Source organism: Pantherophis guttatus, chromosome 3 (genome assembly GCF_059756535.1).
Source record: "Pantherophis guttatus breed Tessera chromosome 3, ASM5975653v1, whole genome shotgun sequence".
NCBI lineage: Eukaryota > Metazoa > Chordata > Lepidosauria > Squamata > Colubridae > Pantherophis > Pantherophis guttatus.
In genome coordinates this window covers 14,785,871-14,804,444 of record NC_142065.1, presented here as the reverse complement: position 1 = coordinate 14,804,444, position 18,574 = coordinate 14,785,871, and the positions used below count along the sequence as shown (strand labels likewise).

General features: G+C 41.8%; 1 protein-coding gene across 3 annotated transcripts; it reads left to right on the top strand.

The window, feature by feature from the left end:
* Positions 1–790: 790 nt before the first annotated feature.
* FAM217B (family with sequence similarity 217 member B) lies at positions 791–14,689 on the top strand. Of its 3 annotated transcripts, none has more exons than XM_034433131.3 (4): positions 791–1,284; positions 4,883–4,991; positions 5,090–5,172; positions 9,355–14,689. In XM_034433131.3, the coding sequence occupies exons 1-4, from the start codon at positions 1,190–1,192 to the stop codon at positions 10,502–10,504; spliced, it is 1,437 nt and encodes a 478-aa protein (XP_034289022.2). In that variant the 5' UTR covers positions 791–1,189; the 3' UTR covers positions 10,505–14,689. The 3 variants fall into 3 exon arrangements, with proteins under 3 accessions (XP_034289022.2, XP_034289024.2, XP_034289023.3); XM_034433133.3 differs by having other exon boundaries at positions 792–1,279; XM_034433132.3 differs by lacking the exon at positions 791–1,284 and adding an exon at positions 1,289–1,367.
* The last annotated feature ends 3,885 nt before the right edge of the window (positions 14,690–18,574 follow it).

Sequence of the window (18,574 nt, the reverse complement as noted above, 5' to 3'; positions counted from 1 at the left end):
GTTCACAAAAGAGATAAACCAGGGCCCAATTTGTACTAACAAACTTTTTCTTATCTGGAGCTAGTGTCCAGCTTGTTTATCTAGGAATGTCAAAAGCTAATGAACCTGAACATCATTTTAAAAGAGAGAAAATAAATTAAAATACAAAGTAACCATAGAATAGAATAACAGAGTTGGAAGGGACCTTGGAGGTCTTCTAGTCCAACTCCCTGCTTAGGCAAGAAACCCTACACCACTTCAGACAAATGGCTATCCAACATCTTCTCAAAAACTTCCAGTGTTGGAGCATTCACAACTTCTGGAGGCAAGTTGTTCCATTGATTAATTGTTTTCACTGTCAGGAAATTTCTCCTTAGTTCTAAGTTGCTTCTCTCCTTGATTAGTTTCTATCCATTGCTCCTTGTCCTGCCCTCAGGTGCTTTGGAGAATAGCTTGACTCCCTCTTCTTTGTGGCAACCCCTGAGATATTAGTTGTTAGTTAACTAACGATGTTAGTTAACAAATTACAAAACCCATGTCATTTCCACACAAACCCCCAATCCTGGCTGCCAAAGTTCTCTGGGTGACAAGTTAGTCACAAGGTCGTTTTATTACAGGTGTGTGTGTGTGGGGGGGGGGGGGAGAAACATGGAGCATTGTCCCCAGGCTGGCTGGCTGGCTGGCTACGCAATGCTGTGGGCTCCTTCGGTAAACCATGGTTAGGCGAATGAAGGCTTAGCAGCAGAGACCGCGCGCACTCCCCCCCTCCCTCACTCCCCTACCCGCTGGGGGCGACGCAGGCCTCCCTCGTCGCCCACAATGCTTTGCGGGCGACAAGGCTGAGCTTCCCCGGGGGAGACGACGGTGGCGGGAGGTCGCGCGCGCGCGTGTCTCGGGGGGGGCTTCTCGGCTGGCCAGGCTTGGCGAGGGGCCGGCAGGTAGCGATGGAGGACGCGGACGGCGATCCTCGGAGCCGACGCTGTGGCTGAAGCCGCCGGGGAAACTGGCTTCTGCGCTGATGATGCCAGCCGAACAGCGGCGATGCAACGCAGCTCCCGGTGCGGAGGAATGAAGCCGCTCGGAGAAGCGGGCCAGCGGGTTGCAGCGGCTGTGTATAAGATGCAGCGAGGGGCTTCTCCCTGATTTGGGCTGCCTCGCTTGCAACGACCCGGAGGGAAAAAAAAAAACTAAAGCGCATCCCCCCCCTATAATGGGACCGGGCATCGGAGGTTATCCCGTCTCCCTGCACAGAGGGAGCCTGCAAAACCTGGTTCATGAAAGCCACGAAGGGAGCGGAATGGTAACGTAAGGATGCCTCGTTTTGGAAGATGCATGCAGGTGGATGGCTTGTGTTTTCCCGAAGTTCGGGGGCGAAAGGCTGAATTTCTGTCAGTACAGTTTCCCCTCTAGCATCCCTTTTCTAGGCTTTTCGTTCGATGCTTGCAGTCCAGGCTATTTTTAATCGCTGAGCATAGAGAAATTTTGCTAAGTGATTGATGTCGTTTCTTCTCTCTCCCCCCTACCCCCAATGCTCGTTATTTTGAGATAAAGTCTTCAATCTTGGCAAGTTTAAGATCTCTCCCCCCCCACCCCCAATGCTAGTTATTTTGAGATAAAGTCTCTATTCTGCAGAAACCTTGTTAGTATTGGGATGGGAATAGCTGCTCCGTGTTCAGAAGAAGGTGAGAAAAACAAGCCACAGGTATCCGGTGTTTATTCAGCAGTGTTTCCCAAACTTGACCCTTTGAAGATGTATGGACTTCAACTCCCAGAATTCCTCAACCAGGCATACTGGTTGGGGAATTCTGGGAATTGAAGTCCATGCATCTTAAAATAGCCAAGTTTGGGAAACACTATATTACGGGATAAATTGCCAGATGAGGTTTTTTTTAAGGTCTAAAAGGGGTTTTGCAATGTTGAAGACTGCAAAAAACAAAAACAAAAACCAGAACATTTCCTGATATGCCAGCAAAGGCATCAGTGCTCACGCCTCCCAGGTAATCCCAGTGGCTAATATTTATAGCAGTCTTCTTCAATCTTGGCAAGTTTAAGATCTCTCCCCCCCAACCCCCAGTGCTAGTTATTTTGAGATAGTCTCTATTCTGCAGAAACCTTGTTAGTATTGGGAGGGGAATAGCTGTTCCATATTCAGAAGAAGGTGAGAAAAACAAGCGACAGGTATCCAGTGTTTATATTAGGGGATAAATTGCCAGATGAGGTTTTTTTAAGGTCTAAAGGGGTTTTGCAATGTTGAAGATTGCCAAAAAACAGAACAATTCCTGGTATACCAGCAAAGGCATCAGTGCTCATGCCTCTCAGGTAATCCCAATGGCTAATATTTATAGCAATCTTCTTCAATCTTGGCAAGTTTAAGATCTCTGGACTTCCACATCCAGAATTCCCCAGCCAGCCTAGACACCTGTGTTTCTGAATCCGGCTTCTTCTATGTTGCTGGATTGCAATTCCTGGAATTGGAGGCTATGCAGCTTGGAATTCTGGAAGTTGAAGTCTCAGAAAAGTGAGAGATTCATCTTTTTACCCTTGCAAACCCTCACAAGAATATAAGTTAAATTAAAAAAGTATTAATCTTCTGGTCAGGCATGACTTATAAACATATACTTGAGATTATTATTATTATTTTGCTTAATATGGACGTGGATTGTTTTCACTTTTCACAACCTAGTCTATATTTCTGGTATTTCCTAATGATCTCCCATCCAAGCACAGATCAACCCAGACCCGACTTAGATTTCTAAACAAGCCAAGGTGGCATCTGCTGCGAAACGGTACTTAAAAAGCTCCTTAAGTTTTCCTTCATGTCTTTCCTTGATATTTTATGAGGAAAGCACTTGGATATATGAATCCCACTTGCAACAGGTTTCCGAGCAGAAATTACAGACCAGAAAGAGTTGTTGTTGTTGTTAGTTGCAAAGTCGTGTCCGACCCATCGCAACCCCATGGACAATGCTCCTGTAGGCCCGTGATGGCGAACCTATGGCACGCGTGCCACAGGTGGCACGCGGAGCCATATTGGTGGGCACGTGAACGTTGCCCTAGCTCAGCTTCAGCACGCATGCATGCACTGGTCAGCTGATTTTCGAGCCTTCTGGGCCCACCAGAAGTTGGCAAACGGGCTGTTTCTGGCCTCCGGAGGGCCTCCGGGGAGGTGGGGAAGGCTGTTTTTGCCCTCCCCAGGCTCCTAGAAAGCCTCTGGAACCTGGGGAGGGCGAAAAATGGGCCTACCGGGTCCACCATGCCATCAGATGCCAAAAGAGGAAGGAGCACGGGAGGGTTGCGTGCGCATGCATGGGGGGGGGCAGGGTGCATAGAATTATGGGTGTGGGTACACACACGTACGACCACCCTGCACTCCACCCGCTTTTGGCATGCGATGGCAAAAAGGTTAGCCATCACTGCTCTAGGCCTTCCTGTCCTCTACCATCCTCTGGAGTCCATTTAAGCTCACGCCTACTGCTTCAGTGATTCTATTCAGTCACCTCATTCTCTATCATCCCGTTCTTCTTTTGCCCTCAATCTTTCCCAGCATTAGAAATCAACCAGAAAGAATTGGGTCCAAAACCAATTAGATCTGGATGATGATGATGAGAAACTTGTATACCACTTGATTATCAGTGACTTTGGGTGACTCACGACAATGGAACAAAATAATTGCAATAAAATCAATAAAACACAAAAAATAAATACAGGTAGTTCTTGATGTATGGCCACAAATTAAGCCGAAAGGTTGGTTGTAAGTTGTTGCAGTTGTTAAGTGGGTCACCATTTGACTACGCCTGATTTTACAACCATTTTATAATGGCTAAGAGAATCAGATGGTCATTTAATGAATCCAGCTTATCCAATGGGTTTTTTTTTTCCTAATGGAATTCTGATAGATGACTTTATTTAATTCAAGGAACGAGGAGTGTGTCAATGTTGCAGGATCCAAATTTCAGGCAGATAGATGTCAACTAACAAAGCCCTATGCCTTGTACAGTAGTTCCCGAGTTATTGATTTACAGATTATTCAGTCAAAGGTTGGGTTCTTTCCATGAGCTGATTAGTGTCCCAGTTACTTTTAAAATATATTATAGTACAAGAGATTGCATAGGAGGTTGTTCAGAGACTTGACAATACTAACCTTCTTTCCTTGTCTAATTTAATCAAAAAAAGGACTAGGGATGAGATGATAGCAGTGTTCCAATATCTCAGGGGCTGCCACAAAGAAGAGGGAGTCAAGCTATTCTCCAAAGCACCTGAGGGCAGGACAAGAAGAAATGGGTGGAAACTAACCAACGAGAGAAACAACCTAGAACTAAGGAGAAATTTCCTGACAGTCAGAACAATTAATCAGTGGAACAACTTGCCTCCAGAAGTTGTGAATGCTCCAACACTGGAAGTTTTTAAAAAGAGATTGAATAACCATTTGTCTGAAATGGTATAGGGTTTCCTGCCTGAGCAGGGGGTCAGACTAGAAGACCTCCAAGGTCCCTCCAACTCTGATATTCTAAATTCCAAATTCCTTTAATCTCTTTTTAATGTCAGATATTTATTTGATTGTAGGGGGAGAGAGATCTTGATCTAATCATGCATTAGAAAATGGAAGTTTAGACGTTTTTGTAAATGTTTCATCATCATTGTCCTATCAATGTCCACCCATTTAATTCACACGAATACACATTTCACAGGAGAGAAAGAGGAATGGATTTGCTTCCATGAAAGTGCTATATATTTCTTTCTTAAATAAGCTTTTTATGAGAATAATCACCAGAAAAAAATTAAGAGATTTCTAAAGAAAAAAGAACAATATACATGTAAACTTGTCCTGTTAAAATAAAGGTGTAATTTTTGATCCCCCACGTAACATCCATCTTTGACAAAATTCCTCTTTTTAATCAACTAGTTCCAGTGGAGGAAAGAACCACTCAAGCACAAAAGAACTAAAGAAATCAACGTTTCTGAAACCTTCTTCCAAGAAGCCAGCGAAAAACACATCTGCTATTGCAGAAAAGGTTAGACTACTTATATTTTTACTGAATGCAAATTATCCTTAAATGCTCCTGTCTTCCCTACCACTGCAATTATAATTAAATGTTAATTCATTTTTTAGGCTCCCGTAGAGGCTACAGACAGAAAGATAACAGCTCAATTCAAAGAGAAAAAGCAAGTTTATGAAGAGCATCAACCAAACAGGTGAAGTTCTTTTTTTTTTTTATATGGTTGCACTTTTGGAATAAGAAGTAGATTTGTTTTTCACAGGGAGTTGGGAATGGATAAAGGGAGATACAATAGTTTTAAAAATACAATAATACAATAATCAATGGGTGGAAACTAATCAAGGAGAGAAGCAACTTAGAACTAAGGAGAAATTTCCTGACAGAGCAATTAATCAGTGGAACAACTTGCCTGCAGAAGTTGTGAATGCTCCAACACTGGAAGTTTTTAAGAAGAGATTGGATAACCATTTGTCTGAAGTGGTGTAGGGTTTCCTGCCTAACCAGGGGGGTTGGACTAGAAGACCTCTAAGGTCCCTTCCAGCTCTGTTACTCTAAATTGTAAAAAAGGATGGGATATGAAAGTATAATCGAGGTACTGATCAGTTGAAAATACAACCTCCGTGATCACTGGGTAATATCCTTTTCCGTTCTGGTTGGATGATGCCAATTTCCTGGGATTGATTTCCTTAAGGATTAGTACTGAAAAAACTTTGATTGCCTTGAACAGTGATGTATACTGATATAATGATCATCACGATGAAAATAGATGCCATCAGATGAGAGAACTCTTTAATTCTTCTGGATGAGAGTTCAGAGCGCTGGGTGACATTCTTACCTTGAGTGCTGATTCCAGAACGCGGCACTAAGCATCTTAGCACAGGTAATCCTTGACGTATGATCACAATTGAGCCTCAGATTTCTGTTGCTAAGCGAGGCAGCTGTTAAGTGAGTTTTGCCCTGTTTTATGACCTTGCTTGCCACAGTTGTTATATGAATCACCGTAGTTGCTAAATTAGTAGCATGATTGTTATGTGAATCTGGCTTCCCCATTGACTGCTTGTCAGACAGTTGCAAAAGGTGATCACATGACCCGGGACCTTGCAGCCGTCATAAATATGAGTCAGTTGCCAAGAGTTTGAATTTTGATCACATGGGGGTGCTGCAACCGTTGTGTGAAAAATGGTCTTGTCGCTTTTTTTCAGTGCCATTGTAACTTTGAATGGTCATTAAATGAAGTGTTGTTAAGTCGAGGAGTACCTGTAAGTCAAGGAGTACAGGTTATTAGGCCCTGCTTTCTCACCAGAACACCTTGATCTCTGTTGAAAGAAAAGTCATAAAAATTTGAGCAGGGGTGTCAAACTGGTGGCCCGCGGGCCAGATGCGTCATGTGCAGGCCACACCCACCTCAGCTCCGCGAATGGGAAAAATGCTGTGAAACATCACGTGATGGCAACATGACACAGCAAGTTTGACACCTGTGAGTTAGAAAATCATTCAATGCAGTGCAAAAGGGCTGTATCTGAAAGAGCAAAACTTGTGACTCTTCTTTTGGATTTGTGGAATTTTAAGCACCCTGAATATAATTTATCCTGGTGGAAACATCTACTACTATGCCTTTAATCCAGGGGTGAAATGCTCCCGGTTTAGCCTGGTTTAGCCGAACTGGTAGCGATGACGGCCGGTGGTTCGGAGAACTGGTAGCGATGGCAGCTCGACCCACCAAGTCGTCGTTACTTCCTGGTTTTAACCAGGAAGTAACCTGATATTTACCCTCTGCGCATACGCAGAAAGGTTTGCCCATGTGCAGAGGGTCGGCGCGCGCACTTGACGTGCGCACACACTTCAAACCGGTAGGGAAAGTAAGTAGATTTCACCCCTGCTTTAATCCTAGGCAACTGTGTTATTTCTGTTATACATTATAATGGTAATAACCAGTAATCAACGTCGATATCTGAAAAAAAAGTTACACCTATTTTATTTTGTATGTTTAGGTTAAGGAATTAGAAGCCACTGGTGAAAAGTTGCCAGCTGACATTTTTTTTCTCTTTCTTCCTTAAAAAAAATTATTATTAAAAATCGTTAGATTCTAAAATAGGAAATCTATCTATCTATCTATCTATCTATCTATCTATCTATCTATCTATCTATCAGGGGTGGCAGTAGAGTGCAGGACAACCAAGAGGACAGAGATTGGTGGGGCGAGCAAGAGATAGGCAGATGGAGCAGAGCAGGAGAAATGTAAAGTCCTTGTTTAACAATGGCACAGTCCTGGCTTAATGACTGCAATCAGGACTACCAGACCTACAGTAGCGGCCAAAAGTGTGGAAACTTTTTGGGAAAAGTGTATTTTTTAAAACTAGCTAATAACACCACTTTTTTTTGTAGTAGTAGTACCATAAAATTATATATCAATGGAAAGATAATTTAATCAAGAATGTAATGCAATAACTTTTATGAAGGATTTGCTATTAGAATAGCAGTTACAGTATAAAGAAGAAAAGTGAAACACGTAGAAAAAACGAGATATAGAAAAATTATCACCACGTCAGTTAATACTTAGTTGGGTAACCTTTAGCATGAATTACGGCCTTACAACGTCTTCCCATGGAGTGAACCAAGTCTTTGAGTTCTGCAGCTGTTATAATGTGAAACCAAGATTGAATGATTGCTTCTCTTAACTGGGTTTTATTGCTGAGTCGCTTCTGACTAACAAGTTTCTTTATTCAGCTCCATAGATTTTCTATTGGGTTAAGGTCTGGGCTATTCCAGGCCATTCCAGCAGTGGAATATGATTATCTTGAAACGCAAAAAAAAAAAAAAAAAAAAAAAAAGTGGTGTTATCAGCCGTCAAACCTCAAAAATACACTTTTCCCAAAAGGTTTCCACAATTTTGGCCATGACTGTAGAACATAGAATAATAAGAGTTGGCAGGGACCTTGGAGGTCTTCCACTCCAACCCCTTGCCGAGTGACCTCCCGTCACTAAGCGTTGCAATCATAGGATGTGTCTCCTAACACATTTCTTAACAATGGAAATGCCAGTTCCACTTAGGGTCATTATATAGATGGCTTTCTCACTTTAATATTTTCAGCAGTCCTAAGCAAGCAGGTTAGGCTTAAAATGAGGTAGTGGACTAAGATTGCTTAGTGAATTATGTAAATAATGGGAGATTGAAATCATTGTAATGTTTCCTTGCCTTTAACTTGAAAAGCAAAATGTAATAGCAAATTTGAAAAAGAAAAAGGAGCTTTGTGCTAAATTTATTTATTTATTTATTTATTTATTTATTTATTTATTTATTTATTGGTTCGATTTATATGCCGCCCTTCTCCGGAGACTCAGGGCGTCTTAAAATGCATTAAGCAATAGCTTTCTTACTTTTGTATATACCTGCTTAGTAGAGCTTTTTGCCCCCCCTACCCCCAAGCGGTGTTCTATTTTATACAAAGTCAGCTTATTGCCCCCACAAACCGGGTCCTCATTTTACCTACCTCGAAAGGATGGAAGGCTGAGTCAACCTTGAGCCTGGTGAGAATTGAACTCGCAGTAATTGCAGGCAGCTGGCAGTTAAGTGCTACTTTAACAGCAGTTTTAGTCCGCTGCGCCACCAAGGCTCTTTTAAATGTTGGTGAATTGTTGCAAAGATATTGTTTAAACGTTTTTTTTTCCTTTTTATTTTAATTTGATTTATATGCTGCCCTTCTCCGGAGACTCAGGGCAGCTTACAATGCGTTACGCAATAGCCTTCATACTTTTGTATACTTATACAAAGTCAGCTTATTGCCCCCACAAACTGGGTCCTCAATTTACCTACCTTAGAAAGGATGGAAGGCTGAGTCAACCTTGAGCCTGGCGGGATTCGATCTTACTTTAATTGCAGACAGCTGGTGTTAAATTACAGAGCTCTGTCTGTTGAGCCATTCAGGCTCCTTTTATTGCTGATAGAGGAGAATATTTGTAGCTCAGGGTTAAGATGAGTGGTCCTTGGTGCTCTCTGAGCTTGATTGTTTTTTTGCAGACATTTCATTATCCAAATTAGGTAGAACATCACCAACATCATCAGGCACTGGTGATGTTGCCTGGTTTGGGTAATGAAACATTTTGAAGGAAACAACCAAGCTCAGAGAGCACCAAAGACCCCTTATGCTTGTTGATATCAATACCTTACTCATCTATTGGTACGTTTTGTGTTTTCTCTTTTTCTGTTTTGTAATGTTAGGCTCCCGAGGGTCTTAGAGTAGAGTCAGATAGATTGGTTTAGGATCTTTTTAAAGCTGACATGAATATTTTTTTCTTTCCCTTTTTGGGGAAACACTTGTACTGGCTTGTACTAACAAACACTTGTACTAACACAAACACTTATACTTCCTCACATTAGAGTGCCCAAGTCGAAAAGAGAACTTCTGTTTAGAAAAAGTCATGAGGCCGGGGACAACAAAATTCTTCCTGCATTTAAAGATGTCTTGTGGAGTCCTTCCAGCGGGACAGAAGGTACGACAATTCAGAGGTTTTATTGCAGACGAAAAGGCAATTTGGAAAGAAACTCTGGGGAGGAGGTGGAGGAAGCAGGGCCGAGCAGTCTTTCCTGTCAAGAGGCAATGTTTCTGGACTTCGGATCTTTGCAAATGATGAAAGAGGAAGACTCTGAGGAAGACGATGCCAGTGACCTTTCCGATTCTGAAAGAATTCCTATCCCTCCATCGCCTTGCACACCGCCAGAGCTCAATCTGCGAGCAGAAGAGATCGACCCGGTTTGCTTTGAATACCACTTCGAGACGCAACGGAAGCAACCAGACTACCATTACCCAGACTTTCTCCCACCACCTTTTAACACCTGGGACTTGAAAGGGTTGGCTGCGTTCATCAACACCGAGTGCAAATCAGAACCCAGGCCGGAACCGACTGGATTTCTTGAAAAATACGTGGATCGTCTTTTGGAGTTGGAATGGCTGCAAATGCAAACCGTACAAGCCGAGAAAGGAAAGGTAACCAAAGCTCGGGCTCAGACTGCTCCTACCGTCCTCCGGTCCTTGAAAAGTTCTGGCAAAAGCAAATTATTGCACAGCCCTTCAGCAAATAAACAGTTGACTCTCCCTGGAAACTTTTCAAGACTCCCCAATGCAGGTCCCAAAAAAGATTTTCATGGAGAAAAAGCCAACCAGATGACATCCCTTGAGAGTCCGTTGAAGGCCACTGGACTCATCCAAGGCTCATCAGGTCATCAGAGGAGACCATCTGAAGCAAAGAAAGAGACCAAAAAGCGGCCTGCCCACAAGCAGCATTTGGCCAGTATGCCTTCTTTTGAGATCCAGGAATCCTCCATGATCCATGGAGCTGGTAACATGAGACCTCCCAAACCATCTTCTTCATTCCATGGGTCCACTGTCCCCCTTAAGGGGTTGCCAGCCCATATATGCCCAAATCCCAAGAATGGAAAGACGAATAATTACACGCCTCCCAAAAAAGCCTCGGCAGATACCAAGCTAAAAACAAACGGACTGAAACAAACACGGTGCAAATTTAAATAATGCCGGGACGGGGTTTGTTGCTTTGGTACAGCAAGGTCTGGCGGTCATTTTCCTTGTTGCAGGAAGAATCTAGAATGGTGGTTCTTCAACTTTGAGGCAGACTTTCATAGGGAGATGCCATCATGTCCTCGACTTCTCATCCTATGTTGTCATTGGTCCTGAAGACAAGAATTCGGATTCATCTCTGCCCCAACTACACTATTGGACATGTAGGTTTCCTCGCCCTTGTGATGTTTGCAATTACAAGACACCACAGTGTGAGATCTTTTGGTCTTCCTGGGATTCCTTCCATAAGCATGTGACAACAAAACATGCTCACAGCCCATATACTCGTGGCCTCTCTTTTTTAAAAGTTGTGATGTGTGGCCAGCCATTTTCTTTTCTCCTGTGGTAAATTTTTGCAGTTGGTTTTTTTTTTTAATAGGGAATTATCACCTTTAAAGTTCATTCTTCTACGACCTACTACTTGTATGACGTGATGGATCACGCTAAATATTGAGTGGTAAAAATGTACATAAACAAGTAAGTATATAACTTTCTCCCAATTCCTGTGATTTCAACATATAAGAACATTTTTCTCCCTGTGCTCAAGAGTTTCCTTTTTGAAATTATATGTTTGATCTTGTTTTGTTTAGGACGGCATTTATAGGCTGCATTTCAATCTGTACCAAGGAATCCCAAAATAGTTTATTCAAGGCCTGTGTATTGGGAAAGATTGCTGGCTGGTATTATTGCAACTAGAATATTTTACAACTTTTAATTTAGGGCTGACCTGTGGGGGTCAATATATATTTCAGCATTTGATAGAACTGAAAAGAAAGATTGTAGGATAGAATCAGAGGGATAGAATCAAGATCACGTGAAGTGTTAATACCACTTTATAATGCCACACTTGGAATATTGCATTCAGCTGTGGTCGCCACGACATAAAAAAGATGTTGAGACTCTAGAAAGAGTGCAGAGAAGAGCAACAAAGATGATGAGGGGATTGGAGGCTAAAACATATGAAGAACGGTTGCAGGAACTGGGCATGTCTAGTTTAATGAAAAGAAGGACTAGGGGAGACATGATAGCAGTGTTCCCATATCTTGGGTTGCCACAAAGAAGAGGGAGTCAAGCTATTCTTCAAAGCACCTGAGGGTAGAACAAGAAGTAATGAGTAGAAACTAATCATGGGTGGAAACTAATCAAGGAGAGAAGCAAATAAAAAATAATAATAAAATAATTTAGAACTAAGGAGAAATTTTCTGACAGTTAGAACAATTAATAAGTGGAACAACTTGCCTGCAGAAGTTGTGAGTGCCCCAACACTGGAAATTTTTAAGAAGATTTTGAATAACCATTTGTCTGAAGTTGTATAGGGTTTCCTGCCTGGGCAGGGGGTTGGACTAGAAGACCTCCAAGGTCCCTTCCAACTCTGTTATTCTATTCTATTCTATAATGAGTTGATGGTGCTTTCAAAGACTTATATACCATATTTTTTGGAGTATAAGACACACTTTTTTCCCCCATAAAAGAGGGTGTAAATTTTGTTGCATCTTATACACTAAATGTAGCCCTCCCCCCCCCGCCCCCCGCAAAGTGGGACACGCGGAGGCGACAATAGGCTATGGCAATCCCTGCAGCCTGAAACAGGTGATCTTCGGGACGCTGATTCAACCGACAATCAGCTGCTTGTTCTAATCAGGCTGTGCTGAAGCTGAAGCTGAAATGGGTTGTTTGCTGCAAGGGGGCAGATTGCTGCGAGGCAGAGGCAGATTTTTTTTTCTTGTGCTAATCAGCCTGTGCTGAAAATGAAACTCAAATAGGCTGTTTACTGTTTGCTGCAAGGAGGCAAATTGCTGGGAGGCAGAGGCAGATTTTTCCCCCCCTTGTTTTCCTCCCCCAAAAAGGTAGGTGCGTCTTATATCCTTATACTCCGAAAAATACGGTAGGTTTTTAGAAGACCTACTTTATGTGGAAGGAAGGATGCTAAAGAATATGGAGAAATGAGAAAGAGTCAGGAGTAAGTAAAGGAAAGAAAGAAACTTACTTCTTGAAGACTCCAATGATCTTTTGCTTGGGAATTCCGTCACTTTCAGTCTCGATACATGTAGTAGTATGTACTATGCTAGGGACTGTTCTTTGTGCCCATGGTTCATAGCTGAACAAAAAATAAATTTTCTAATTTATCTTCTTCCACTTTTACCACTTCAGGTGTCGAGGGTGTCTAATTTATCAAGACATTAGAGAAATTATAGTTGAGCAAGGCAAATAAGTGGAAGCTCTTTGCTCTGCTTAGCAGATACAGAACCTGTCTTACATATAGCTTAATTATTTTTTTTAACTTTATGTTCCTTCCAAAGCCTTGGGAGTTTTTAAAACAGAACCAGAGAGCTTTATCCAATCAAGGTCAAAGACACTCATAATTCCGTTTTTCCACTACTATCATTTTTATTGGTTACTTAAAATAAGGGCATTTCCAGTCATTGATGTTCTCAGCAACTGTATTTGTAACTTGAACATTGAATCTTTGGCTTCTGTACAGCTATTGAACAAAGATCAGCCCATATGGCCCATCAGCAATTTAAGTTATCCACAAAAATACGACAATTATGAAAGAAACATGCATAGTTGATATTCTGGTCATAACACAATCAATGGGAAATAGTCATTAAAGGGATCCCTTGATCCAGTCGATTAATCTCCATGGGCAGGGATGCCTGCAGCAAAGTAGGAAGCCCTATTTCTTCATTGACATTATTATGTTGCTGTTGTTAGTTGTGAAGTTGTGTCCGACCCATCGCGACCCCGTGGACAATGTTCCTCCAGGCCTTCCTGTCCCATCCCCCGGAGTACATTTAAGCTCACGCCGACTGCTTCAGTGACTCCATCCAGCCACCTCATTCTCTGTTGTTCAGTTCTGCTTTTGCCCTCAATCTTTCCCAACATTAGGCTCTTCTCCAGTGACTCCTTCCTTCTCATTAGGAGGCCAGATCCATCAGGATCTGGCCTTCTAAAGAGCAGTCAGGGTTGAGCTCCTCTAGGACTGACCGGTTTGATCTCCTTGCAGTCCAAGGAACTCGCAAGAGTCTTCTTCAGCACAATAGTTCAAAGGCCTCAGTTCTTTGGCACTCAGCCTTTCCTATGGTCCAAAAAAAGAATTTGACAGTATTATACAAATTCTTTCTTTTAAAGTGTCTTTTTAAAAAAAATCTGTTTAGATTTTTTTTAAAAAAATTCTGGGAATCAAGTGAACATGAATTAACTTCATTGGTTACAATGCAGTTGCTCCTGCCTAAGGATTAGGGTAGGAGTATCTAACCTTGGCAACTTTAAGAGTTCTGGATTTCAATTCCCAGAATTCCCCTACATGGGTGGCTGGGGAATTCTGGGAGTCGAAGTTCACAGTTGTCTCAAAGGTGCTTTTTCAAAAGGCAACTGAACTGTTTTTCCCTTAAGGAAGAAGAAGAAGACATTTTGCTTCTCATCCAAGAAGCTTCATTGATTCTGGCAGGATGGTGGGGCAATAGAAGGATTAGTTCTGATAGGATGGGGTGGGGGTGTTTGGAGGGATCATATGCCTTTGCAGTCATCTGGTCATTAACACTCCCTGGGAGCTCTTGAGGCCACTTGTGAGTTTATCTGAGAATTCTGTACTGAGAATCTCCAGAGACAAATCCATAGTTCTTAAAAGTTGCCAAGTTTGGACACGCCTGGATTAGGACTAGCCCCAAACCAACCAGTGTTTTCTTGGGTACCCTCTGCAAGTCAAATCAGTCTACTCTTATCAAAAGATTATCTCTTTCTCATAATGTCCATAGTCGATACAATCCTAGACAGTCTCTCTAAATCAGAGTTTTTCAACCTGGCAATATTCAGATATGTGGACTTCAATTCCCAAAATTCTCACCAATGGCCGTGCTGGCTAAGGAATTCTGGCATTTGAAGTCCAGGCACCAAGAAATTGCCAAGGTGCTGGAAATTTTCTGTCTCTATGATTGTTTTGGTTGTCCCAACAGAAAGTTGGAATAGAGAAGATATAGGTGTGTACAGCTATAAACCTATTGACCGATTGCACTTTTATCCGGAGAAAATGCCATAAAGGCAGGAACCAGAAAGACAAATAAACGCCTCCCAGCTGCTTTGTGGCTACGGGAAGGTATAAAAAATTATTATTATATGGCATATTGCCAGCATGCAAAAGAGAATCAAAAGGGGGGGGGGAAGACAGCTGGATTGCTTCTGCCATTAAAACAGGATCATTAAGAAAAATATAAAAGTGAATTTGGTTAGGTTTTTCTTTTTCTTTTTTTTGTTTCATTTTTTTTTAAGACTCTTACTTAGGAAGATTGGCCTGCTCCTTTCCATACCTGCAAGAAAACATTGAATATTATATACTGAAAATTGGACATTATAATTCTGTGCTAGCCATTTGTCAGTAACTGCCAATAATAAGACCAGGGAAGAAGAGACTGTTACAATCTTTTAAATACTGGTAATTTTTTTTTACTAAGTGTTATTGAAGTGGGATTCAGCGGACAACTTCTGCTTTTATGGGTAGCAGCCCTGCTCTTAACCATAATGGCTAGTTTGATCATTATAATGAATTAATTCTTTCCCCTTTACTCGTATCCCAGGGGTGAAATGTAAAATTTGTTACTATTGGTTCTGTGGGCATGGCTTGGTGGGGGGAGGGGGGGGCGGTAATGTGACTGGGTGGATGTGGCCAACTTTTTTTTTTTTTTTTAACTTTTCAAAGCATTTTTTCTAATGCTTTGAAAAGCCTCTGCCGATCAGGCAACTCAGCTGGGCTCGTCAGAGACTTTTCAAAGCATTTTTTTTATCACCTCTTCGGCCAAGAGGTTGCAGAAAAAAATGCTTTGAAAAGCCTTTGACGATCCCAGCTGAGCCGCGCGATCATCGGAGGCTTTTTGTTTTTACTTTTAAAAGCATTTTTTCATCAGAAGAGGTTGTAGAAAAAATGCTTTTTTAAAAAAAAAATCCTCTGATGATTGTGTGGCTCAGCAGGGCATTGGGGGGGGGGGAGGAGGCACAGGGATTTTTGCTACCGGTTTCGAAGCATCTGAAACACTTAAAAGCAGTTCAAAACAAAGTGAAATCCGGGGTCCTTGCTGCTCTCTGAGCTTGGTTGTTTTCTTGCAAAGGTTTTATTACACAAACTCGGTAACCTCATCAGTCATTTTAGCCCTGAGCTACAACTATTCTCCTTTAAAGTGAAATACATAACCCCGTTTTTGTAGGTAGCTGTATTGATAAGGCCCAATTTGAAGATCTCTGGATCTTCCAAAAGTTTCAATGTTTTGTAAGAACTTTGGGTAAGAAATCTGGAGTTTTGAAGACACAGTAAATCCAACTCAGAAGTACTCTTTGATAGTAGTGGGAAATTTCGCAGAGAATGCCAGGTTGTGCAAATAAAAACTGCCCCCTTCTTGAGAGGTTTTATGTAGCAGCGTGGAGCGCCCAAAACTTTTATCCCCTGGATGACACTATTTTGTACTTGGTAAGCAGAATATAATTACATACAAGTAATCAAGGCATTTTCCTATTGTCCTTCACTGAATCATTCAGCTGATGCGATTCTTCAGTTTTTTGGAAGTTATGATTTATGTGCAAAGTAATTGAGTTATACATGTAATTAAATTGACTTTATTATTTGTACTGTGGTTTTATCCCCCCACTGTCTTTATCCAGCCATAGCAGTGTAAACTTAGAAATCATGGTATTTTGATTTGTAAAAGCAAATAAAATATATGGATTTGAATGATGTATAAGTAGTCCTCAACTTACAACCGTTCGTTTAGCCACCATTCAAAGTTACAGCAGCACTGGAAAAAGTGACTTATAACTGGTCCTTGCACTTATGATCATTGCAGCATCACCATGGGCCACATAATCAAAATTTGGATGCTTGGCAATCTGATGTATTGCCAACGGTTGCAGCATCCTGGGCAGTGGTGGGTTCCTCCCGGTTCGGCCGAGCCGGTAGCGGTGACGATATGATGTCACCGAATCGGTTCTCTCTTTTTTAAAAAAAAAAAAAAAAATTTTTTTAAATTTGATTTATATGCTGCCCTTCTCCGAAGACTCAGGGCGGCTTACAATGTGCTCAGAAATAGCCTTCATCCTTTTGTATATTTATACAAAGTCAGCTTATTTCCCCCACAACTGGGTCCTCAATTTACCTACCTTAGAAAGGATGGAAGGCTGAGTCAACCTTGAGCCTTGGCGAGAGTCGAACCCTGCAGTAATTGCAGGCAGCTGGTCTTAATAACCAGCTTAATAACAGGGTGCCTTAAACCCCTGTACTACCAAGGCTCTTTGTTCGGGAGCTGGCCCCCCCACCCCCTGCGTTATTCTTACCTTTTATTTGGCCCCGCCCCCAATTTTTTGCTGCCTCCCGAGTCGCAGCTGATCGGCTAAAAGTAAAAAAACTGTTTAAACTGTTGCTGCGCGGCTTCAAAGGGCCGCCCTACAGCTGATCAGTGTTAAAAGACAGTGTGGTGGTAGACCAGTGCGCTCGAAAAACAAATGGGTAGACCAGGACGCTCCAAGAACAAATGGGTAGACAGGTACAGCTCTGCAAGCAGTTAAAAGCCTGGTAGACCAGTACCTCTGCTAAATCCTAAAGAATTGTCACATGACCATCAAGCCACGCCCACAGAACCAATAGTAAAAATTTTTAGAACCCACCCCTGATCCTGGGGTCCTGTGATCACCATTTGCGACCTCCCCTGACGGCTTCCAATAAGCACTGTCAGTGTGAGAAACCAGATTTGCTTAACAACCATGTGACTCACTTAACAACGGCAGTGATTTTCTTAACAACAATTTCAAAAAAGCTCATAAAATCAGGCCCAACACACTTAAACAGCCACCTTGCTTAGCAAGAGAAATTCTGGTTCCCAATTGCGGTCATAAGTTGAGGACTAGCTGTACTTGATTTTTAATACCTCAAAAAATGATTGAAAACTATGCTGTTGTTTTAAACTTCATGGATGCTTTCGGTCAGATTTAAACTTAGTTATGTTATTGAGAGATCGAGCAACGCGTCATTGTTCAAAAGTCACATCATGTTGCTATGATTATCAAAATGTTCTACGTACACAAGCATGCGTGGTCAGAATTTCTGAGTTTTCTCTGAAAAAAAAATGAATAAATACTTTGTTCAAAACTTTGCAATCAGTCCTGGTCAGATTTTTTTTTTTTTTTTTTTTAAAGCCACACTACTTATTATCTGTACAGAACTTCTAAATAGTTGTATGAAATACATTTGTGGGGTTTTCTGGAGCTAGAATATAATATGACATATGTCCATACGTCCAGTTTTTTCCCCCGTGAGCAGACCCCAGTTGGGATACTGTGTCGAGTTTTGGCCACCACAATTCAGAAAGGATTGTGAAAATGTTCAGAGGAAGTCACTGAGAAAGATCTGCAAACCAAGCCATATGAAGAAAAGTTAAAAGATCTGAGCATGTCTGACTAATAGAAAAAAACCACTGGGGAGATAATGATGGCAGTCTTCAAATGGCTGAAGAGTTTTTATTTATTTATTTATTTATTTTTAAATTTGTATACCGCCCTTCTCCCTGAGGACTCAGGGCGGTGAACAGCCAAGTAAAAGCATAAACTACAAACATTAAAATACAATTGAAAAGATATATATAAATTTGGCCCCATGATTAAAAACAATGACAAACAATTAAAAACATTTTAAAAAGTGTTAGGCCAGCCCGGCTTGCTGGAAAAAGAAGGTTTTAAGGGCAAGGCGGAAGGCACCGAGTTCACCCACCAAAGAGAGAATGAATCTCTTCTGCTCCAGAGAGCAATAAATGTAAAATAAAGCGCAATAAATTAAACCAGGCCTGATGGGTTTGAACGTAATATGCTTGTAGTGCTCTCTGAGCTTGGCGGTTTTCCTGCAGACGTTTTATTACCAAATTCGGTAACGTCATCAGTGCTAGAAGGGAGTGGAGTTTGGTCTTATTTTTATATTCTAGTTCCGTGATGGCGAACCTATGGCACGTGTGCCACAGGTGGCACGTGAAGCCATAGCAGTGGGCACGCGAG

Bases quoted from the DNA above. Each gene is read 5' to 3' on its own strand.
- FAM217B (XM_034433131.3), top strand. From the start codon at position 1,190: ATGGGACCGGGCATCGGAGGTTATCCCGTCTCCCTGCACAGAGGGAGC. The intron at 1,285-4,882 runs GTAAGGATGCCT...TTAATCAACTAG, and splicing joins GAAGGGAGCGGAATGGTAAC to TTCCAGTGGAGGAAAGAACC. The intron at 5,173-9,354 runs GTGAAGTTCTTT...TCCTCACATTAG, and splicing joins GAAGAGCATCAACCAAACAG to AGTGCCCAAGTCGAAAAGAG.